Source organism: Physella acuta, unplaced genomic scaffold (genome assembly GCF_028476545.2).
Source record: "Physella acuta isolate Inbredline_101_S28 unplaced genomic scaffold, ASM2847654v3 ptg000709l, whole genome shotgun sequence".
NCBI classification, from domain to species: Eukaryota; Metazoa; Mollusca; class Gastropoda; family Physidae; genus Physella; species Physella acuta.
The window spans coordinates 685,504-711,554 of NW_026732228.1; the positions used below are offsets into that span (position 1 = coordinate 685,504).

A 26,051-nucleotide genomic window follows, 5' to 3' on the forward strand; every position below is an offset into this window, starting at 1 on the left:
CCCCACCCCGCCCCCGCAGATATGTACATGGCACCTTAGTGTCTTCTCCAGACACAAAGAGTGCCAGACAATAGAATGATTTATATTTCAATCGACAGATAGCGTCGTATTTCTGCCTGCTTTTAATGTCGTGTCGTGGACAGAATAGGGACATGAACGTCTCTTAACGTGTGCCTTAAGCCTGGCACTGTGCACAGGTAGGGGTTCTCACCTGGTCGTTCTATCACGTCCCCACATTCTTTTGTCTGTCAGTCTAAACAAAACGACATCGTCAGGGTAGATAACTAAAGCAAGTTGTGTTTTGTTTAGACTGGTTGTGAAATATAAAACGTTCCATTGTCGATGTCAATATCTGTAATGACGCTACACAAGTATGGCAGGTCATCACACACAAACACATCTACACACATATCTATGTATGTATGTATGTATGTATGTATATATATATATATATATATATATATATATATATATATATATATATATATATATATATATATATATATATATATATATATATATATATATATATATATATATGGAAGCTGATAAAATCTGTACAAACTGAAGGTTTTTTCTTGTTTTATAAAATATTTCAATTTTAAAATAAAATTGATGAATCAGTTGAGGAGTGTAATATTTTCTTTCTAACTGGTAAAGTATACCTACAATAACAAAGGTGTAGATCTTTTCTACACTTGAATATATTTCTCGCCGCAATTCTTCAAGCAAGGCTTGCAGGTAACGACAATAGTGGAATATTAGGGGAGGGGTGAACTATTGTGTGGTGTGGGTGTGTGGATGCCGTGAGGAGGAGGGTGCAATAAATACACCACAGCGGATGTTGGACCCCATTTCTAACAGCCCATCTGGTTATTATATCGGCCATGGTATGTTCTACCCGGGGCGTACACCCCCCTCCACCCCACCTAGCTACGCCACTGAAACAACGTGTCACTATTGGCTCAGGTGAGCCAAGCGTGACACAACTCACTCTGCCAATCACTGAGAGTAATGGCCCTTTGCGTGTAAATATAAACAAAGGGGGAGAAGCGTTGTGATTTCCGCGGCAGCTTGAAGTGAACTTGAAGCAGTTTTATCCCCCCTGGGATCTGCATGAAAAACAAAAACTCTTTTATTGCCTATCAATAAGCGGTGACTGCAGTCAGACGGTGCACAGTTCGATTTTATTGTGACAAGCGGTTGAGAATGTTGGCTCATGTCATGTTAGGTACAGAATTTTTTCTTTCCTTGTTGACTCTAGATCATTCTAGTTAAACTTGTAATTAAAGAGGTCGTATGGTCGTGACGTCATCATTTGTGACGTCAGTTGTGGGGAGGGGTGGGTGTGGGTGGGGTTGTCGTAGGGGAGAAGAAAGGTTGGGAGAAATGGTGCGGAACACAAGGAAAGAGAGTAATATTAGAGGGGGGGGGGGGGAGAGTCAACTGTTGGAATTCCTCTCTGCCGTTAATGCCAGAACTTGCACGGTGCTGAGCGAACCCAGCCCTTGACTCAACAAACGTGTAAGTGGTACACTGGTTACCCCAGCTACCTAGTGATCGATTGCTGAGATCGAACCTCGAGTCCATCGATTGATTCAAGTGATCGAGCACTTTTCTTGTAGCGTGGTTGGACAGACATTGTTTGTTTTTTATGACAGACTTTGGCCGCACTCTAAGCACTTCTGGGGGTGACACAATGACATAATAGGTCACATGTCACATGACATGTAGATATATAGATGTCACATGACACGTCGAAATCACAATGTCACAATGAAATGTCACGATTTACAAATATCGATTAGTGCATGTGAACGCAACTATCGAACTCTGTGATCTGATACAGCTCGCCAGACTCGACTGGGCAACTATCAGCTCAACATGCGCATATAGATGTGTATCAACACTGGTTTCAACACATGTCTATATCAACACATGCCTACATCAACATGCCTATATCAACATGCCTATATCAACACATGCCTATATCAATACATGCCTATATCAACACAAGCCTATATCAACACATGCCTATATCAACACATGATATATCAACACATGCCAGTCAACCGCCCCCAAGTTTCAACAGTTGAAACGAAAACTTATACCGCTGTCAAGAACCGAACCAATTACCCGAGAAATAATTAACCACCAATTTAGTAACACCGGTGTGTCAATCATTCGTTCATTTTTTCCACTTCATCACACCGATACAAACAAACACCGCTACCAACACCACTACAAACTTTTCACTGGCCGGCTCAAACCTTTCATTCAGTCACACAGCCACGCCGCCACACCAAAGCCTCATTCAGCCACAGCCACATCAAAGCCCCACCGAAGCCCACCCGGGGCTTGCTATGATACAATCCCGAATGTCTTACACACAAAACATTTCTTAGCTCCACACAAAAGACAAGAACGGACTCTATTAAAGGGATTATTTTTGTTTCTTGCTTCAACTCGCGCATTAATTCCCCGTCCTTCGTACCGGCAAATGTGTCGACTCCCCACCCCCTTACCCCCCCCCCCCCCCCCCCCTATAAAAGCTGTTGAAACCTATCAAATGCCCAACCACGGAATAATCAGCCATTCTATCAAACGGATCATTGGACGAAAAACTCAATAAGTTTAAAGAAAGCGATTAAGAAATAATTTTTTTTTAAATTTGACCGGGTAGAGTTGGGGCGGCAAGAGTGGAGGGTCCGGGGGGGGGGGGGGGGGGTGGATAACCTAGGTTACAGGTTTTGAAGACCGCTGAACTTACTTATTGATCTTTAAATGTTTGAAGTAGACAAGCATGATGAAGCAAACAGGCATGATGAAGTACACAAGCATGATGAAGTAGAAAAGCACGATAAAGTAGAAAAGCGCAATGAACCACAAAATCATGACCTTATGCACGACTTAAATTAACTCACATCTACTGTTGAAAATACTCACCCATCAGCTTGTCATACAACTTCCGACACCCCCCCCCCCACCCCACCCGTCCACCCATCAGCTTGTAATACAATATCCGACACCCCACCCCTCCAATTCTCCCTATTTTCATAGCGTACATTGGTCTGTTATTATAGTTTTTACATTGATCTGTTATTATAGTTTTTTCATTGATCTGTTATTATAATTTTTTTAGAGTGGAACACGAACAAAAGCAGCTTAGTTAAGGCTGAAGAAACATATCGAACCTGTTTTTACCTGCCTCCGTCAGGTGTAACGTATAAACAGTTGTCCCAAGTCTATACGTGAGGGGGGTGGGGGTGGGGGATGGGGGTAAATGTAAAAATGTCTGAGGTGGGGGGTTGTTCTATAACCTTTGGAATCGAAGTGCAAGTGTTTACAGTTTACAGTCTGGTATCGATAATCTATCAATACGTTTGATAATCCCAAGTAAGCTGCATGGTGATTGTTATTGGGGGGGTATTGTTGTATATGTAATTGTATTACTGGTGTAATATGTGTGATTCTATTGGTGTTACATGTGTGATTCTGTTGGTGTTACATATTACTGTTGTATTATGTGTAGTTGTATTGGTGTTATGTGTTTTAATTTTGGTGATGTATTAATTGTGGTTGATAAATCACTCTTTAAATTCCGTCATCAATCATACATGTGCTTCCAAACCAAATAACATGCCCAAAAACACTGCCATCCCACACTACTACCACACCCCCCACCACTACCACCCCACACCCCCACACTGCCACCCCACACTACCAGCCCACACCCCACCCCACACCACTACCTAAACCACACACCACCACACCCCCCACCACTACCACCCCACACCCCCACACTGCCACCCCACACTACCAGCCCACACCCCACCCCACACCACTACCTAAACCACACACCACCACACCCCCACTCTGCTACCCCACACTACCAGCCCACACCCCCACACCCCCACACTACCACCCCACACCACTACCTCAACCACACACCACCAACACTACCACCCCACACTACCACCCCACACCACTACCTCAACCACACACCAACACACCCCCACTCTGCCACCCCACACTACCAGCCCACACCCCCACACCCCCACACTACCACCCCACACCACTACCTCAACCACACACCACCAACACTACCACCCCACACTACCACCCCACACCACTACCTCAACCACACACCAACACACCCCCACTCTGCCACCCCACACTACCAGCCCACACCCCCACACCCCCACACTACCACCCCACACCACTACCTCAACCACACACCACCAACACTACCACCCCACACCCCCACACTACCACCCCACACCACTACCTCAACCACACACCAACACACCCCCACTCTGCCACCCCACACTACCAGCCCACACCCCCACACCCCCACACTAGCACCCACACCACTACCTCAACCACACACCACCAACACAGTCTTTGATGTGGTCAGTCACGTGACCCGATCAAAGAATGAAGCGATCAATTGATCTATCGGCAAGATCGATCATTCTAAACGCCTGATCTTCTACGTACCAGCTTCATTAATGAAGTCCTTAATTAATGAGCTTTAATTATGGATGCTAAGCTACGATATAACTGGCAAGGTGGGATTGATACGATGGGCGAGATATCGTGTGTAGACACGGTCGGCCTCGACCCCCGGGCACTAGATGAGAGGGAGGGTATACTTTATGTAGACATACTTCCTGCCTCGACCCCCGGGCACTAGGTGGGAGGGTGGGTATACCCTGTGTAGACATACGGCCTGTTTCGACCCCCGGGCACTAGATGGGACGGTGGGTATACCCTGTCTCGACCCCCGGGCACTAGGTGGGAGGGAGGGTATAGCCTGTGTAGACATACGGCCTGTCTCGACCCCCGGGCACTAGATGGGAGGGAGGGTATACCCTGTGTAGACATACGGCCTGTCTCGACCCCCGGGCACTAGATGGGAGGGAGGGTATACCCTGTCTCGACCCCCGGGAACTAGGTGGGAGGGTGGGTATACCCTGTCTCGACCCCCGGGCACTAGTACCATAAAGTTATGGCGAGCTTGTGACATCACCCCATACAGACATACAGATCTCAACATACGGTCGTCAAACATAGTCCAGGTCATATGTTTCTAGTGAAATGTTACGTCCAGCACCCATCATGTGTCACCACATGTGGTGGTTAATGTAGGGTGGTGCAGTGGTCAAGATGTTTGGTGGTGCAGTGGTCAAGATGGTGGATGGTGCAGTGGTCAAGATGGTGGGGGGTGCAGTGGTCAAGATGGTGGGTGGTGCAGTGGTCAAGATGGTGGGTGGTGCAGTGGTCAAGATGTTGGTGGTGCAGTGGTCAAGATGTTGGTGGTGCAGTGGTCAAGATGGTGTGTGGTCAAGATGTTGGGTGGTGTAGTGGTCAAGATTTTTGGTGGTGGTCAAGATGTTGGGTGGTGTAGTGGTCAAGATTTTTGGTGGTGGTCAAGATGTTGGTGGTGCAGTGGTCAAGATGTAGGGTGGTGCAGTGGTCAAGATGGTGGGTGTGCAGTGGTCAAGATGTTGGTGGTGCAGTGGTCAAGATGTTGGTGGTGCAGTGGTCAAGATGGTGTCTGGTCAAGATGTTGGTGGTGCAGTGGTCAAGATGTTGGTGGTGCAGTGGTCAAGATGTTGGTGGTGCAGTGGTCAAGATGTTGGTGGTGCAGTGGTCAAGATGTTGGTGGTGCAGTGGTCAAGATGTTGTGTGGTGAAGTGGTCAAGATGGTGGGGGAGTAGAACGACTGCATACCCTGAACACAAAATCCAAAACTGCTAACTCTACTTCGCCTACCCTAACAGAGAGTTGTAATTGGACCTATTGCAGGTTCTGCTGCTTGGTGTGTTGGGTTTTATCTGTGCAGTGGATTATGTTTGCTGACCTTTGACCCGCTAAGATCGTCATTGTCTGCGCGACAAAAGCAATTGTCTGTAACGTAGAATTGTAACGTCACAGACAATATGACATTATGACGTCTAGAGCAGACGATCGACCCTGCGGTGTTGCATGAGTTCGATTCACGAGATTTGAAAGGAATGCATTAATCCATTTCATCTTTTCTCTAGTTGAAGATTATTTCCGCGAAATTCTAGATGCCACACAAAGACAAATAATTGAAAAGATTTTCAGAAACTCGCCAGCTAATCCAGTGATGACGTCATGCTCTTTCAATATCCCGAGGATTTAAAAGGTTTTCCTTTGATCTCCAGTCGCATAGTGGGCAGTCCGATGGCATCAATGCTGTTTTCAAGTGACGTAATTTAATTTATCAAACACTGCAATTAAACGCGAATCTTTCATCTCTGGTGGGGGTGGAGGGGGCGCTAATGTAGGTGACAGCCTAAAGCAAAACATCCGGTCTATAGAAAGGCGGAAGTCGTGTTTATAAAAGAAATTTACATATCTGAAATACTGTATAAGATTTTTTTTTTAAAACAGACAATTTTTTGTTCAAGCCACGGGACCAAAGTACTGCCAACCAAAGTACTGCCAACCAAAGAACCTAGGTAATGGATATGGCTCTGAACATACATGTATAGACCTAGCCAATGTAGGTCTACCACCTCAATGTATAGACATGTCTACACTATGTATAGACCTACCCACTGTATTTGTAGACCTATCCACAATAAATCTACCCACTCTATAGACCTACCCACTCTATAGACCTACCCGCTTTATGCATAGACCTACCCACTCTACGCATAGACCTACCCACTCTACGCATAGACCTACCCACTCTACGCATAGACCTACCCACTCACAGTGTTTCTTCCAGACTTTTTTCTCCGGGGGTGCACTTGACATTTCGGGGGGGGGGGGGGGACTGACAACACTTTCGGGGGGGGGGGGGGACACTGTTAAAAGTATATATTTTATATATAAATTCCATTTTGTTCGGGGGAGGGGTGGTAGACGAGATGCCTGGAAGAAACTCTGCCCACTCAATGTGTAGATCTACCCACTTCATGCCTGTAACTCTCAGAGACATGACTGCAGATTTCTAGTTATTGAAATCGATATTTAATCGGGTATAAGAAATATGCAAATGAGATGCAAATGACGAACCGGTCCAAAAAGCGTGCCAGAATTATGCACTAGATTGTTGGTATTGACTTTCTTTGTGAAACCGGAAGCCGGAAGCCGGCTCTGTATGCCGGCGTGAGGCTTGCGACAACCAGACATTGAATTATTGGAAACGAATATGGCGGTGGTGCCGGAATGGTGCGGGTGGGTGGTGGTGTTAATTTAATGAGTGCACAAATGAGCAGTTTGATATGATATATGACGAGTTTAAAGAAAAAATACACATTTGTTTAATGTTGTGATGATCGCACACGGTATAATCTCAAAACTGTCAATGTTGTGTTGTAAGGTAATTCTGTCCATCTGTTGGTCGGTCTGTCTGTTCATCATGCTATTGGTCTGTCGAGTAGGTTTGTTTCACCATCACACAAAGAATATTGACCTTTTATTTTGGTGTGGTTTAGTTTGTGTTATAATACCTGTAAAGATGAAGTTAAACCTGGGACGTTAAGATGGGACCATGCACCAACCTGGGACCTTAACATCAGACCATGCACCAACCTAGGACCTAAACATGGGACCATGCACCAACCTGGGACGTTAAGATGGGACCATACATCAACCTGGGACCTTAAGATGGGACCATGCACCAACCTGGGACCATGCACCAACCTGGTACATTAAGATGGGACCATGCACCAACCTGGGACCATGTACCAACCTGGAACCATGTGCCAACCTGGGACGTTAAGATGGGACCATGCACCAACCTGGGACCATACACCAACCTGGGACATTAAGATGGGACCATGCACCAATCTGGGACCATACACCAACCTGGGACATTAAGATGGGACCATGCACCAACCTGGTACATTAAGATGGCACCATGCACCAACCTGGGACCATGCACCAACCTGGGACATTAAGATGGGACCATACACCAATCTGGGACCTTAAGATGGGACCATGCACCAACCTGGGATGTTAAGATTTGACCATACACCAACCTGGGACGTTAAGATGGGGCCATACACCAACCTGGGACGTTACGATAGAATCTGTGACGTTTGGTATGCATTGATCATCAAACTGAGTTCCAGTTAGAAACTGTGTGTAATCACTGCACCATGACGTGCACCTAAATACATAGACCTAGTTCTATAACGTCAAGCTTCTCTAGCGCTGACTCTAATCCTAGCTTTCTCTAACCTTGACCTTAACAGGATACCAGCAGACAGATCTAGGCAATTTCCGACAAACGTAGACAAATATCAGGGTGGTTGTTGGGGGTGGGGAGGGGGTGGGGTGAAAAAAAGTAAAAACAAACTCACCAAAAACCGGAAGTCGTGTGGCGTTTGGGTCCCCTAGCTTGACCTCCACCCCCTCGGGTATGCTGACAGTCAGAGGGTTGGCCCTGTTCTCCTTGTTCCTCTGGCTGGCCCGGCTCGTCCTGCTCTCTCGGCCGGTCGCACTGCAAGAAACAAGATGTAAGTTTTCTGACGCTCAAGTGCGTTTTGTGTGCAGCCAGCGTCGTGTGCAGCGCTGCACCGTATTTACATATTTATTCGGCCATTGTTGCTGGAGCGGCCGATCCCGCGTATAGGGGAAACGACTATCCGTAATCGATTTCTTTCTTTAACTCTTCATACTAGTATTGTTTTATTTAAGAGATCGATACCACATTGATAAAAACGATCTCGATCTTGGCATAGAAACTTTTTTTCCCTGACGTCAGCAAAAGATGAAAAGTCGAAGGTAACAATTGTCAGGGACAGTGAGCTAAGGCTGGGAGCTTAGAGGTAAAAGGTGGGAGCTTAGGGCTGGGAACGTAGGGCTGGGAGCTTAGATGTGGGAGCTTAGGGTTGGGAGCTTAGGGCTGGGAGCTTAGGGCTGAGAGCTTAGGACTGGGAGCTTAGGACTGGGAGCTGAAAGGTGGGAACTGAAAGGTGGGAGCTTAGGACTGGGAACTTAGGGCTGGGAGCTTAGGGCTAGGAGCTTAGGGCTTGGAGCTTAGAGGTGTTAGCTAAAAGGTGGGAGCTTATGGCTGGGAGCTTAAGTGTGGGAGCTTAGAGGTGGAAGCTTAGAATGAGAGCTTAGAGGTTGGAGATTGGAGGTGAAAACTCATCGCAGAGAGTTTAGGGTTGGGAGCTTAAAGGTGTGAGCTTACAGCAGGGAGCTTTAGTCACCGAGCTTATAGGTGGAGGCTTAGTACAGGGAGTTTAGGATTGGGAGCTTAGAAAAGAATGGGGAGCTTTGTGGAATAGAACATTGTGGTTAGAGGTTCATTTTTTAAAAGCAAGGAATTTGATGACGAGTTAAGACGAAGGGAACGCGTGATATTCATCTAACTAGAAGTGTAAGGAGCAACAATGTCAACATGTAAGGAAGGGCCGGTTTAGCTAGAAATGTAATCGCTGTAAGCTTTGTTTAAAAATTTTCCTACGTGACTATCAACATGTAGCTGTAACCGGTTTTTTCCGGTTGGTGTTGACAATAGTCCCCGGGCTGCCAATGAGCCATCTTTTAAACAGTAAACCTTCAAACAGTTTTTTTTTATCACGCGCTTAATTCTCTTTCCCCATTATTCCAGCATCCCCCACAAGTACCCCCACCCCACCAACACACACAAGTGCCCCCACCCCACCAACACACATTTTGAATAGGTCTCCCACCCAACATGGTTAAAACCTTGCAGACATTAAATCAAATATCATTAAGTTTTCAATCGAAGGCAAACCTCGTTGTTATAGATCGATTAATTCACAAAAATCAATGGACAGGTACCCTTCACCACGGTTGAATGACTTTTAGAAAAGATCAGCTACAAATAATTTACTTGATTTTAAAGGCGGTTCCTGCAGGAACAGCTTACCTGCGGCAGGTAGGCAACAAACCTACGGCAGGTAGACAACAAACCTGCGGCAGGTAGTCAACAAACCTACGGCAGGTAGACAACAAACCTGCGGCAGGTAGTCAACAAACCTGCGGCAGGTAGACAACAAACCTGCGGCAGGTAGACAACAAACCTGCGGTAGGTAGACAACAAACCTGCGGCAGGAAAACAAACCTGCAACAGGTAAACACGAAACCTTGACATGTGACATGTGACATGTCATTTGATATGACATGTCACATGTGACATGACACCTGTTACCTGAAACTTTTCCGTACTGCCGGCGTCTCCTCACTGACCAGCGGCCTGCCCGAGTAGGATGACCTGATGGTCGGGCGTGGGATGCCGCCTCTGGACACACCCCTCACGTCCATGGCCCCAAGGTCAAGGTCACCCATCTGACTGAGGGGATGTTTGATCTCCGGTAGGGTGACGCCCACCTTCATCTGGCTGGGGGGTCTTTGGTTGGCAACCTGGGACATGACTTGACCTGGGGACAGATAAATGGGGGGGGGAGGTTAAACGGTCAATGGAGGGTGTTTAAGGGCTAGTCAATGGACGTGGCCGTCCATGATGGTGTCAATGGTGGCCGTCCATGGTGGTGTCAATGAAGGTGACCGTCCATGGTGGTGTCAATGGCGGCCGTCCGTGATGGTGTCAATCGTGGCCGTCCATGGTGGTGTCAATGGTGGCCGTCCATGGTGGTGTCAATGAAGGTGACCGTCCATGGTGGTGTCAATGGCGGCCGTCCATGATGGTGTCAATGGTGGCCGTCCATGGTGGTGTCAATGAAGGTGACCGTCCATGGTGGTGCCAATGGTGGCCGTCCGTGATGGTGTCAGTGAAGGTGACCGTCCATGGTGGTGTTAATGAAGATGGCCGTCCACACTAGTATACATTGCTAAATGCGTGCTGAAACTAAGCTTTAAATCTAACTTTAACTTGCAGTGTGGCCAAAATTGTAGGATCGAAACCCACCAACTCCCTCGTCTTGCGCTGGTTGAATGCAGAGTTTCTTTTAGGCATATCTTCGATGGGGGGGGGCCTCCATGAATTTATATAGAAATGGAATTTATATAGAAAATGTTTACTTTTACCAGTGTCCGTCCCCCGAACACCCCCTCCCCACCCCGTCTCCGTTCCCGTACCCCCGAAAATATCGTGTGCCCCGTCCCTCGTTCGGGAGAAACAAGTCTGAAAGAAACACTGGTTGAATATTTTCAGAGTTTCTTCCAGGCATCTCTTCGGGGGATACGGGGGGGGGGGGGAGAACAGAACCCCCATCCTCCTCCGAAGAACGTATACCGCCCCCGCCCCCTGAACAAAATAGAAAAAAACTTACTTTTACCAGTGTTCGATCCCCAGGAAAATTTATTCCGCCCACCCAAAAATTTCAAGTGCCCCCTCCCTTAAGGAGAAGAAAGTCTGATATAAACAGTGAATGGTTTGGTTAGTGGCTATTGGATAGTGAATATTGGCTAGAGGACAGTTGATAATATCGACAAGTTAGGGTCTATTGGCTATTGGCTAGTGCCAGTAGCTATATGCTGTAGGCTGTATGCTGTATGCATGTATACTAGAGGCTAGTTGCTACTGGCTAGAGACTAATGGCCGGCTCATTAATTAGCCATTAGTAAGTTTAAAAAACAAATACAACCATACACGTTAAAAAGCCATCAAACTCCACCTCGACGCGTCATTTACCTGCTACGCTTGACTGAACCCGTGTTACTGAACACGCCATTAAAATTGTAAATAATTGGCCAAAGACCTAGCTCCCTCCCCCCCCCCCCTCACCCGTTGAGTCTAATCAGGCGGCAAGTCTTTCCAGCATAGTAGGCCTACTATCATACCCAATACCCCCACCCTTGACCCCCCCCCCCCCATCCCCTCCCCTCCTCTATCCCTTGAATTCGCTCGAGCGCATCCTTTCTTCTTGAGTCCCATTTGACCGTGTTTTCACTTTTTACGTCCATTTTTAATTATTGACGTCACGAACAACCCCAAGTACAGGTCCGTGAACTTGGTCATCTAATTAGGACTCCATGGTGATAGAAACGTTAAAATTAGGACTCCATGGTGATAGAAACGTTAAAATTAGGACATCATGGTGATAGAAACGTTAAAATTAGGACTCCATGGTGATAGAAACGTTAAAATTAGGACATCATGGTGATAGAAACGTTAAAATTAGGACATCATGGTGATAGAAACGTTAAAATTAAAAACCCCCATTGTGATAGAAACGTTAAAATTAGGACTTAGGACCTGACGTTGTGCGTTAAATGGCGATAAATCCATTAAAATTCAGACCTCAATTATCCCCCCCCCCCCCCCCCCCCCCATCAACGACCCCTCCAGTTTGGTAACATTTTGCCTTCAGTTGAATAACTTATTCATTATTTATTTTCTATTAATATAAAGTTAGATCGCTTTTAATTAGCTGTGTTTTACAATTTAAATTTTCACTTGCTCGAAGTGTAGACAAAGCAGAGTTTAACAAAAATATATTTTGAAAAAATTGTCTGCGATTATTTGTCTACTAGAAAATATTTTCCTCAATGTTTGTTTGGGGGTGGTTTTAGTTGATTGGTCGCAGATTGGCACCACTTCATACAGCTACAGCTAATGTTAACTAGTCCGGAGACTGCAGCCATAATGTGTTAGAAAATTACAAGACTTGTCAGAAGTTAGAAAATTACAAAACTTGTCAAAAGTTAGAGATTACAAAACTGGTCACAAAGCTAGAAAATTACAAATCTTGTCAAAAGTTAGAAAATTACAAGACTTGTCACAAAGCTAGAAAATTACAAAACTTCTCATAAAGCTTGAAAATTACAAATCTTGTCAGTGTTTACTTCTCGCCAGAGTGTCGACCACGGACAAAAAGGGCTTTTAGATTAGTTAAAAGCTTTCATTTAGTTCACAATGTCTGTTTTTATTTGTTTGTTTATTTGTTTATTTGATAGATGTGGCAAATCCTGTAACTTAATTTTGACCCAATTCTAATGCAGCTATTTGGTTACAAAGCAATAATATTTGGATCTGTTTTTAATCGAATAAGGCATTCGGTTAGTCATAACAAAGTTATTAAAAATTCCTAAATTCAGTAACAAAAGGGGAGACAACGAGATTTAATACTAGCGATCATTTTTATAGGTGGCTGTCATCGGGTGAACTGTTATTTCACGGCTGAGTGATTTTTGTTACCTCAACGTCAACGGTGGATTCTATTACCCCCATATATATATATATATATATATATATATATATATATATATATATATATATATATATATATATATATAAAGCTAATTTCTATATAATTTATTTGTTTATCTATTCGCTACGTATTCTAGTATCTATCCCTATAGTATTCTCTTACGTATTCTTCTGTTTATTCTTTCTTAAAACCATTTTGATGCCTTTCTACCTTTTATTATACTCTACTATTACGCTTGTAAATTCTCTATTCTGCTCAGTGAAGCGTGTTAACAACTGAACTAAAGATTGACATATTCGCTTAGACACACACACACAAATGTATTTCAAACAAAGACAACCCAACCCTGTAAACCCTTTAAACCCTGACTGGTGAAAGCCTCAATTAAACCCTAGTTAACTACTGAACCATAATTTTCTTGTGTTGTGGTCCCCATTTTTGATTCACTTCTGGACATGCGCAGTTAACGACTTCCTGTTTCTTGTTCATAATGTCCGGTTACGTCACTAGCAGGGACTGTCTGAAATTAACATCTTGTATCACGCGCATCTACCGGAAGTTCTATTGGGACATGCGCAGAAGCAGTTTACACTTTGCACGCATGCACCTAGGCACAAAAAGTCGTTCACATATATGGGGCCGTAATATTAAATGGGAAATGTCTTAAAATAAGGATTGTGTTAAAATGGGATTGTGCTAAAATGGGATTGTTAAAATGGGATTGTGCTAAAATGGGATTGTTGAAATGGGATTGTTAAAATGGGATTGTACTAAAACGAGATTGAGTAAAATGGCATTGTGCTTAAATAAAACTTAAAAAGGGATTGTGATAAATGACATTGCATTTAAATTAAAGTCTTAAAATTGGATTGTATTCTAATTGAACTGTTAAAATAGGATTATACTAACACTGAGCTACGAACTGTTAAAATATGATAATGCTAACACTGAGCTACGAACTGTTAAAATAGGATAATGTTAACACTAAGCTACAAACAGTTAAAATAGGATTATGCTAACACTGAGCTACGAACTGTTAAAATAGGATAATGCTAACACTGAGCTATGAAAGAGTTGACACCGAACGAGTAAAGAAATAAAGAGCACAAAACGTGTCACAAAACGTGTCACATAAGTGTCAAATAACATGTCAAGCTCGACATCAAATAGAAACATAACGACGTAAACATTAGTCTGGCGAATATGGTTGGTTATGATAATATTTGTTTCTTGAAAAATTTTACTGACACATTTCTTTTGTACGGGATGTGTTTAATTTTGTATGTGTGTGTCTGGGGGCGTGTGTGTGTGAGATTATGTGAGGTTATGTGTGTGAGGCTAAGTGTGTATGTGTGAGGTTATGTGTGTTAGGCTAAGTGTGTGTATGTGTGAGGTTATGTGAGTGTAGGAGATTGTATGTCATGGTTTATATAAGAGTGTGAGTATGGGTGTGGGTGTGGGGTGGGGGTGTAAGTGTGTGTAAGTGTGTGTGAGGGTGTAAGTGTGTGTGAGGGTGTGTGAGTGTGGGTATGTGTGTGTGGGTGTAAGCGTGGGTGTGGGTCAGTGTGTTCAGGTCCTAAAATCTATAATAAGGTTTTAAAGCTGATGTCGCCCGGTGTTTGGAAATGATGATGTGGACACGATGTGGTCAGCCGACGATATTCACCTGCTTTATTCTTCGTTTGGTTTAGATTAGTCTAATCCAAACTCATGTCTCGGTAGTTTGAACTGTCTTTAATTTGTTACGTCATTAACTCTGTCTGTGTTTATTAAATGACGTCACTAACTCTGTGTGTGTTCATTACATGACGTCACTAAATATGTCTGTGTTAATTAATTTACGTCACTAACTCTGTCCGTGTTCATTAAATTACCTCATTAACTCTGTGTTCAGTAAAACTTTGTATTGGAATAAGAAGCACGTGACTGACACGTGCAACAATTATCTGCTGGCTCGAGTACTCATCTACAGAATTTTTAGAAGTCTTACCGTATTCAAGCTAAGGTACAGCAATTTTAGAAGTTTTACCGTATTCACGCTAATCTAGCATTACTTACGATTAGGAATGAAGCTGGTATGTTGGTTGTTGTTATAAGAAAATAGAATCCGTTCTAGTCCCTAGCCGTGGTCCCCAGCTGTGGTCCCCAGCTGTATTCACGGCTTATAGAGTCCCCAGGAATTAAATCCCACCAAAACCAAATCCGCTCCTAACGCGATCAGCTACTAGACATCCCCGCGACGAGCGTTAAAATCAACAAACTACCTGAGATTAACCCTTCCACGGCGAGACGGAACTGTTAACCCTTGCGACAGATCGCGAGGTGCCCAATTCTGGTTGCCATGGGCGACACAGAACCGAGCGGGCGTCGTGTGCTAGGGTTAAACGTCTGACAGAACAAAGGACGTTTCTGCTGGTCGCGACGTTTGGGGGCGCTAATGAATGGCTGCTCACTGACCCGTCAAGTAGTGACGTCACATCTAATTAAGTCAACGCCGCTAGGGGAAACGACGAGTGCCGTGTTCTGGGGTGTCGCCACAAGTCGGTTAGCCGTACTCACATCGTCGTGAGGCTGTTGATACGTGAACCTTTAACCTTAACCTTAACCATATACATATGTCTCAACGCTACTTCAAACGAGCCAAAACCCTAGCTCAAACCCTAAGCTAAAACCTAGACAAGTATCCGAACGTAAAACTACGCTTATCATAAACCTAGGCTTACAGAGGTTTTTATAGCGTAGTCACCGAATCCAGATATAGGGAAGAAAATGGAGATTCGATTAGAAATGAGATGATTTTTAAATGTTGTACGATGTTGTATGACGTATGTAAAACATGTTGGATGATGTATGAAACCAAGTTTGGTCTCAGCTGTACGTTTACATTGATGACGTATATTGTCACCCACTGCCTCGTGTCAGAATGACGTCTTTGTCACACTGAGGACGTCTTCTGTCACCACCCTATCTACACACAACACACCACCCCAATTAAGTAATCCAACCTTATCTACACACAACACACCACCCCAATCAAGTAATCCAACCTTATCTACACACAACACACCACCCCAATCAAGTAATCCAACCCTATCCAACCCTATCTACACACAACACACCACCCCAATCAAGTAATCCAACCCTATTTACAGCAGGCTGGGGGGGGGGGGGCTTATATGCACACGAGTGTAGGGACAGGTTTAGAAGGCCTCGACAACCAGCCCATTAACTCTGTCTTCATTAGTTTGATCTTATCTCCCTTGTCATGTAGTTAGATCCCCTTGTCTTTTGATAGCTTGTCTTATTCCGTTAATCTGGTCAAACATTGGGAGATTATTTCGTGACGTAGATCTGTACCTGCTAATTTAGTGCGGGTGTTGTGGCACTTCATGGACCTATGTTACGGATTGTGTGGCCCTTATGTTAGGGATTGTATAGCCCTTATGTTAGGGATTGTGTAGCCCTTATGTTAGGGATTGTGTGGCCCTTATGTTAGGGCTACTGTAGACTTTAGGGATCGTATTGCCCTTAAGTTAGGGATTGTATGGCCCTTATGTTAGGGATTGTATGGCCCTTATGTTAGGGATTGTATGGCCCTTATGTTAGGGATTGTATGGCCCTTATGTTAGGGATTGTATGGCCCTTATGTTAGGGACTGTATGGCCCTTATGTTTAGGGATTGTATGGCCCTTATGTTAGGGACTGTATGGCCCTTATGTTTAGGGATTGTATGGCCCTTATGTTTAGGGATTGTATGGCCCTTATGTTTAGGGATTGTATGGCCCTTATGTTTAGGGATTTATGGCCCTTATGCTAGAGGCCTATGTCATCCTAATTTAGATCGTCAACAGGTGTTCATTAACACCTGGCCATATACAGTTGGCCATGTACAGTTGGCCATGTACAGTTGGCCATGTACAGTTGGCCATGTACAGTTGGCCATGTACAGTTGGCCATGTACAGTTGGCCATGTACAGTTGGCTATCAACGCCTGGCCATGTACAGTTGGCCATGTACAGTTGGCCATCAACACCTGGCCATGTACAGTTGGCCTCTCCAGCTAACACTGAACACACCGCCATGGCCATCAAATGGAAGGCCACCTTGTTGCCGCTAGACCCAACTGTGACTTGCATTAAAAAACCTCATGAGGGTGTGTATGTTGAAATAGCTTTTTAATGAGAGGTTATGTGTAACAAGTTGGAGGGGGGAGGTCGAGAATTGAGCCTACTACTGGAATCACCGAGGCATGACTGATGGACTGGGTAATAAACTTCGATAAATAACAGCCAGTCGATCAATTGATTGAGTCGACGTGTGCTAAGTCAATCGTTGGGAAATAGGACCCGGATACAGGCCGGGTTTCATATGGGGGGGGGGGACGGACCTCTGGTAGTCAGTCTACCGTGACACTAATGTAGTCAGTCTACCATGGAGTAAAGTATACAAACCTATACATAATTTATATAAACCTACCTTAGGATAAATTATACAAACCTACCACAAATGAAATATGCAAACCCACCATAGAATAAATTATAGAAACCCACCATAGAATAAATTATACAAACCTAACATAGAACAAATTATAAAAACCTACCATAGAACAAATTATATAAAAAGAACAAATTAATATTAGAATTATTTTGAGCTGTCTGGTCTTTAAAATAGCGACTAGAGGATAACTCTTTCAGTATATAAGAGATCCACAATAATATGGTTATTTCTCTTGATACGAGTGTGAGACTGAAGGTTTGGAGTGCAATGTTTCTCAAAAAGTTAAGCTCTTTGACGTAAGTTTTCTTTTTAAATAGTTTTTGTTTTCTCTGATTTTCTAGAACTGGAGTGTGGTCAGGAGAGTGACTGGCTGTCCAGGTGAGAGTGTCCAGGTGAGAGTGTCTGGCTGTCCAGGTGAGAGTGTCCAGGTGAGAGTGTCCAGGTGAGAGTGTCTGGCTGTCCAGGTGAGAGTGACTGGCTGTCCAGGTGAGAGTGACTGGCTGTCCAGGTGAGAGTGTCCAGGTGAGAGTGTCTGGCTGTCCAGGTGAGAGTGTCTGGCTGTCCAGGTGAGAGTGTCTGGCTGTCCAGGTGAGAGTGTCCAGGTGAGAGTGACTGGCTGTCCAGGTGACTTGCTGTCCAGGTGAGAGTGACTGGCTGTCCAGGTGACTGGCTGTCCAGGTGAGAGTGTCTGGCTGTCTAGGTGAGAGTGTCCAGGTGAGAGTGTCTGGCTGTCCAGGTGAGAGTGTCTGGCTGTCCAGGTGAGAGTGTCTGGCTGTCCAGGTGAGAGTGTCCAGGTGAGAGTGTCTGGCTGTCCAGGTGAGAGTGTCCAGGTGAGAGTGTCCAGGTGAGAGTGTCTGGCTGTCCAGGTGAGAGTGACTGGCTGTCCAGGTGACTGGCTGTCCAGGTGAGAGTGTCTGGCTGTCTAGGTGAGAGTGTCCAGGTGAGAGTGTCTGGCTGTCCAGGTGAGAGTGTCTGGCTGTCCAGGTGAGAGTGTCTGGCTGTCCAGGTGAGAGTGTCTGGCTGTTCAGGTGAGAGTGTCCAGGTGAGAGTGTCCAGGTGAGAGTGTCTGGCTGTCCAGGTGAGAGTGTCCAGGTGAGAGTGTCTGGCTGTCCAGGTGAGAGTGACTGGCTGTCCAGGTGAGAGTGACTAGCTGTTGTAACGTTTACCTATCCATCAGCCAGATAGATGGTGAACGTCCCCGGATTCTTTTTTCGGGGTTATATGCAAATGACTTACAGCCTAAATGAATGAATACTAACTCAACAACACACTAGGGCTCGAATTCGACGTCTAGGGAAAACTAGTGATACTATTGAAGTTAACACTCATCCAATCTGCATACAACCTTTAATAAGCGAACACAGTTGTGGCAGAACACTAGGTTAAACGAGATAAAATATTTAATTTAGAAAATAATAAAACCCAACTTACAAAGCGTAAGAAAAAACACTATCACAGATTTTAACACTGTATAAAAATAGCCACAGGTCACACAACACTGCTATAGCTTCAAGAATCACTTGGCGACAAGTAATATTACACTAGAAGACTAAAACAACTTAGGAATGCATAGCACACACAGGACTTAAGTTCTCTCACGTTCAAATGGTCAGAATCTATTGCCGGACAAAATGGACGGCTTGATCAAGGTAGACTGCCTCGTGTCCTGTATGTGTGTCCTCTAGTTAAAGACTTAGGCCACAGGGGAGGTCATCCTCAACTCATGTAGCCATTGGTTGGGATGGTCATCTGATCAGAATCAATCAATCAGATCTTGGTGGAAAATTTCTTAGTCTTAGACACCCTTAATAAGACAGTGGAAAAACCCCGGTAGTTGCACCATCAATCCATATAAGGTATTATACAATGTCAAAATAAAACATTACTGGACCTAAGTAGGTCACATCCCCTCCCTTTTTGGAAGTGACAGATAGGTTCCACAAAAACATACATAAGGAACCAATCTGGCAATGAAATAAAAAAAATGTTTTACAAATGTAGTCAATCAAAATCATAATACCAGATGAAAATATCCCTGAACATAAAAGGGAAGTAACTCAAACTTTTACAATTGGTGAAAGGGGAGTAACCCTTCAAAAAATAATTATACATCAAAATCCCTCAAAAAAGGGGTATTACAATATTTCCATGAGGATATTAAAAGTGGTAAACCCGCCAGGGTAAGACCTTTATTTCAATGACTAGCTACAATATCAACTGAGCCATGTGAGACATATTATCATAGAAGATTACATATAATCAAAACCCACCTTTAATTAAGGTTCACCTGAAAATAAACAAAATTTGTAACAGGATTGAAATTTTGAAAAATTCAAAACTCATACCACTCACATTCCTGTGAGCGTCACCCAAACAAAACTTGTGTATGGTCCTAATGAACCACAAAACATGTCACATGATCAATGTGCGTAATAAGATTTTACAACCTTGACAAACAATCAGCCACAACATTATCACTACCCTTAATGTGTGAAATTTCCAGATTAAAATTTTGGAAATATAAGCACCATCTCAATATTCTTTGATTTGTCTGTCCTAACTTAGAGGTAAATTTCAGGGGATCATGGTCAGAAAACACTCTGACTGGATTGGTTGAAGAAGAGACATAGACTTCAAAATGTTGTAAGGACAAAACCAAAGCTAAAGCTTCTTTTTCAATAGTAGAGTAATTCTTTTGGTTCTCATTTAACTTCCTGGAAAAAAAAGCAATGGGATGGTCAATCCCCATGTTATCTTCTTGAAATAGGACTGAGCCAATGGCTAAGTTGCTAGCATCAATGGCAAGTTTAAAGGGCTTGCTGAAATCTGGTGCAGCCATAACAGGAGCATTAGATAAAAATGACTTAATGGTTAAAAAAGCTTCTTGACATTTATTTGACCATTCAAACTCAACACCCTTTTTCAATAATGCAGTAAGAGGTTCAGCAATAGCTGAAAAGTTTTGACAGAACCGCCTATAGTAACCAGCCATCCCAAGGAACTTTTTGATTTCTTTACAATTTTAGGGAGGAGGTAACCTTACAATAGCATCTACTTTAGCTTCAATGGGCCGAACTTGGTTCGTTCCCACTTGATAACCCAAATAGGTAATTGAACCTTTACAGAAATCACTTTTATGCAAGTTTACAGTAAAATTCACTTCAGACAATTTTCTAAAAAGGTTAGTCAACTGAACAATATGTTCTTCAAAGGTATTAGAAAATACAACTATATCATCTATGGAGGCCTCACATTGGTCTATGTTAGCAATGACAGAGTTAATGACCCTCTGGAAAGTTTGACCAGCATTTCGCATACCAAAGGGCATACGTTTGTATCTATAAAAACCATTAGGGGTTACAAAAGCAGATATTTCTTTTGCACGGTCAGATAAGGGGATTTGCCAGTATCCTGAAAGTAAATCAATTTTGGAAATTATCTTAGCCTGACCAACTTTATCAATAACGTCTTCTATTCGAGGTAAAGGATAGGAATCAGCTTTGGTGAGCGCATTTACCTTCCTAAAGTCGGTCACAAACCTGAAAGATCCACCGTCTTTCGGGACTAGGAGACATGGGGAACTCCAGTTGCTGAAACTGGGCTCAATGATATCATTCTTGAGCATATAATCAATTTCATCTTTTATCAAAGCAGCTTTTTCCGGGTTAACTCTATAGGGGTGTTGTTTGATGGGTTTTGCGTCACCTACGTCTACATCATGAGGTGGAACCTTCGCTTCTTTGGGGACATCCCCAAAAATAGAGGGAAATGTCTCAAATAACTGAGACAATCTATGGCTTTCCTCAGTGGACAAATGCATAAGGTGGACATTCAAATTATCTAAAAAGGAAGAATTTACCAATTTTGGGGGTTTCAATTTATCATGTATCACATCATCAGAAACATTTGAACATACAGGTAAAGTAATTTTAGCTGTGGAGTGAAAATTGTTACAATTATCATAATACTTTTTCAGTGAGTTAACATGATACACTGTCTGTTTCTTTCTTCTGTCAGGCGTATTGACAACATAGTTCAAATCACTTAATTTTGAATGCACAGTAAAGGGTCCACAATATCTCAAGGATAGCGCATTGTTCAGATTAGGCACTAGCACAAGAACTTTCTCGCCTGGATTGAATGTTCGTTTACGAGAACTCTTATCATACAGTCCTTTCATTCTCACTTGGGCCTTTCTTAAGTTCTTGTGAGCCATTTCGCACACGGCTTTCAGTCGAACGTGAAAATCGTCAAAGTTTTCCACTGGATGATCACTGGTACCTGTCCAACGTTCGTGGATCAGCTTCAGGGGACCACGGACAGAATGTCCAAACACCAGTTGAAAAGGAGAGTAGCCTAAAGAGTCCTGGACACAGTCCCTCGCGGCGAAAATAATCCAAGGAACAGTCTCATCCCATTGGGTGTTACTGTTAGCGAACGTTCTTAGCATGGTTTTGAGGGTTTGGTGGAACCTCTCAAGTACGCCTTGAGACTGAGGGTGGTAGGCTGAGCTGGTGATGTGGGTAACGCCTAGCTTGGCTAGTGCTTCCTGAAAATGGTGACTGGTGAAGTTGCTGCCTTGATCTGTTTGCACGATTCTAGGTAATCCAAAGGTAGTGAAGAACCGGGTCATGGCTCTGACTACAGTCTTTGCCTTAATGTTCCGTAAGGGAATCGCCTCGGGAAAACGGGTACTTGAACACATAAAGGTAAGTAGGTACTCGTTGCCCGCCTTGGTTTTAGGCAAGGGACCTACACAGTCCATGACGATTTTAGAAAAGGGTTCTTCTAATACGGGAATCGGACTCAAAGGGGCCTTAGGAATTTTCTGGTTTGGCTTTCCGGCCAACTGACAGTTTGTGCAACTTTTACAGTAACTCGACACATCATTTCTCATTTTGGGCCAAAAGAACAGTTCTTTGATCTTCGCCGTCGTTTTAGTGACTCCTGGGTGCGCTGGCATTGGATGGTCATGTGCCAGCTTAAGTATTCCATGCCGATAAGGTGGAGGGACCCACAGCTGGTTTTTACCCAACCATGGTTCGGCTGGTGAGGCATTCACTGGTAGAGAGCGACGAAAGAAGAGGCCGTTCTCGGAGAAATATTCCCCATCGTCAGATGAGAGAGATTTTTCGACCATTGCTTTGAGTTCCGCGTCGACTTGTTGAGCTTTAATGATGTCTTCCTGAGATATCCTCAGGGGTAAACCCAGGCTTGTGTTCTCTGGAAGCATAGACTCCAGTTTGGGAGTCGAATTTCTTGACGATGATGGTAGGTGTGGTTCAGACGTTGTGTCACCCAATTGTTTGGTTTGGCTTCTTGTCACCGCGCATGCAGGATACAGTTCATTATCATTATCTGGAACTGTTGACAAAGGGTCTGAAACCGTACAGGGGTATACTTTGCTTCCCGCAAGGTCATTCCCTAGAAGTAGGTGTACTCCTGGGACAGGAATACTATCTATCACACCTACAATGACTTCACCTTCGACGAGATGATGTTTCAGGGCAAACTTGTGTAGAGGGACGACAGTAGATTTTGTCCCCACTCCCTGGATAATGGAAATATTTCCGGTGTTCGTCTCTGGTGTAATGTCCATTGAACTTTTCAAAAGAAGAGATTGTGACGCTCCTGTGTCTCTTAGGACGGTGATATTCTTCTGCGACAACGGATCACCTGGTTTGCTAATGATAGCTTCGGCAATGAAAGATGAAAAGTCAACTTTTCTCGATCCCTCGAGATCGGTAGACTCGGAAAAAACTGGATGGTGGCGTGAACAGTCAAAATGTGACTGCACATAATGTGTGGAAACTTGACTACCTTCTTGCGGACACTTAGGGTTAGAGTCCTTTAGAATTCTAGAGTTCATAGTTGAACTGGCTGCTTGAGGTGATAGAGCATAGTGCGCAGAAGTACGCACCACCTCTCTGTTATATTGACGACGTTTGTAACAGTCCTTGACAAGATGACCAGGTCTTTTGCAGAACTGGCATACTGCTCGACGATTGAGAGTTGATCTTGGTTTCTCTCTGGACTGTGATGCCTTCAAGTGTTGGCCAACAGGAGGATTGCTGCCAAAAAGGGGAAGCACGGGGTTGAGGCGGTTTCCTGACACTGGTGGTTTCTTATGCACCAACATATATGTGTCAGCCGACTCAGCAGCCTTCTGGATGTCAATTATCTTGTTATCCAGTATGTGAAGTCGTATGTCTTCAGGCAGGGTCGTTAGGAATTCTTCCCTTAGGATAAGTGACCTGAGTTTCTCAAACTCAGAAACTTCTTCAGAGTGTAGCCACCTTGAGAATATTTTCTCCTTTTCAAAGAGAAATTCCACATATGATTGAGTGGGTAACTTGCGGAGTGCTCGGAATTTTATCCGATAGGCCACGGGCGTCAGTTCGTAGGCCTTCAAAATGGCAGTCTTGACCAAACTATAGTTATTTTGAACGTCGAGTCAGGTTCTATTTTTATTTTGACATTGTATAATACCTTATATGGAGTGATTGTGCAACAACCGGAAAATTTCCACTGACTTATTAAGGGGTCTAAGACATAGAAATTTTCCATTAAGATCTGATTGAATGATTCTGGTCAGATGACTATCCCAACCAATGGCTACATGAGTTGAGGATAATCTCCCCTGTTGCAGAAGTCTTTAATTGCCCCGCACACTCGCAACACGTGGCAGTCTACAGGGCGATTTTACCTTGGTCAGGCCGTCTACCTTGATCAAACAGTTTATTAAGACCATTGCCGTCCATATTGTCCGGCAACAGATTCTGACCATTTGAACGTGAGAGAACTTAAGTCCTGTGTGTGCCTTGCTTTCTTAAGTTGATTTAGTCTTCGAGTATAATATTACTTGTCGCCGAGTAATTCTGAAGCTATTGCAGTGTTGTGTGGCCTGTGGCTATTTTTAGACAGTGTAGAAATCTGTGATAGTGTTTTTCCTACATTTTGTAAGTTGTGTTTTGATATTTTATACATTAAATATTTTATCTAGTTCAACCTTGTGTTCTGCCACAACTGTGTTCGCTGATTAAAGGTCGTATGTAGATTGGATGAGTGTTAATTACAATAATATCACTAGCTTCCCTAGACATTGATTTCGAGCACTAGTGTGTCGTTGTGTTAGTGTTCATCCACTTAGGCCGTAAGGCATTTGCATATGACCCCGAAAAAAGAATCCGGGGACGTTCACCGTCTATTTGGCTGATAGATAGGGGACGTTACAGTGCCTGGTATGTTTTTGCAGCTTTCCCAGTAAGGACCGAGCTCAATAAACCAGTAATGGAAGTTTCGGGCCATTCACATGTCTTCGCTAAACTCTCAAATGAGTTAAAGAAAACGACCAAATCTGTTTCATCAAATTTAGGAACTAATTTCCCAAATTTGGCAATCACTTGCCCCACCGACAACTTTTTTGGATATACCAGAGAAGTAACATCACTGACTTGACCAAATTCTAATTCCAACCTCCTCTTATCTAAAGCAATTTTAGCCTCTAACTCCTTTTCTTTTAATAAAAGCTCCCTCTCTTCTAGAGGTTTCTCCTCACGGAGTAACACACCAGCCAACAAACTTTCATCAAATACCCCTTCATTAATAAAATGAACAACAATTTTATCTCTCAACACTTCTGACTTCTGCGTAACAGAATAATCCAATTTCAATTCCTTAACAACACTAATCAAAACTTTTCTACTCAACTTCTCTACCTCCTCAAAAGTGGGATTAGCCAAAAAAGATTCCATAACACTAACTTTCAAAATCACAACAAACCTAGGTTCTCTAAATTAACACGGAGCGTTGGGCCGTGTACTTGACCTCCTATCGTGACACGTCTGGCTTTTGACCTAGATACTTCTAGCCTTGCGCGCGTTGTAAGAACACGCCGCCACTGGATAGAAAAACAACTAAATCAAACTAAACTTAGTGTTTAACTGATATAACCAACAACTGGAACGACAGATTAAATCTCGGCGAGACCCCACTTTGTAACGTTTACCTATCCATCAGCCAGATAGATGGTGAACGTCCCCGGATTCTTTTTTCGGGGTTATATGCAAATGACTTACAGCCTAAATGAATGAATACTAACTCAACAACACACTAGGGCTCGAATTTGACGTCTAGGGAAAACTAGTGATACTATTGAAGTTAACACTCATCCAATCTGCATACAACCTTTAATAAGCGAACACAGTTGTGGCAGAACACTAGGTTAAACGAGATAAAATATTTAATTTAGAAAATAATAAAACCCAACTTACAAAGCGTAAGAAAAAACACTATCACAGATTTTAACACTGTATAAAAATAGCCACAGGTCACACAACACTGCTATAGCTTCAAGAATCACTTGGCGACAAGTAATATTACACTAGAAGACTAAAACAACTTAGGAATGCATAGCACACACAG

At 43.6% G+C, this 26,051-nt stretch overlaps 1 protein-coding gene across 1 annotated transcript in view; it reads right to left on the reverse strand.

Annotated features, from left to right (window-relative positions):
- LOC131949673 (EF-hand calcium-binding domain-containing protein 6-like) overlaps positions 1–15,509 on the reverse strand; it is a 29,450-nt gene extending 13,941 nt beyond the window's left edge. Inside the window, exons 1-3 of the mRNA XM_059311531.1 lie at positions 15,189–15,509; positions 10,169–10,397; positions 8,346–8,485 (exon numbers count right to left, since the gene is read on the reverse strand). Coding sequence (XP_059167514.1) covers positions 8,346–8,485; positions 10,169–10,389 — 361 coding nt within the window. The 5' untranslated portion in view covers positions 10,390–10,397; positions 15,189–15,509. The remainder of the gene's footprint in view (positions 1–8,345; positions 8,486–10,168; positions 10,398–15,188) is intronic.
- Between the last annotated feature and the right edge of the window lie 10,542 nt (positions 15,510–26,051).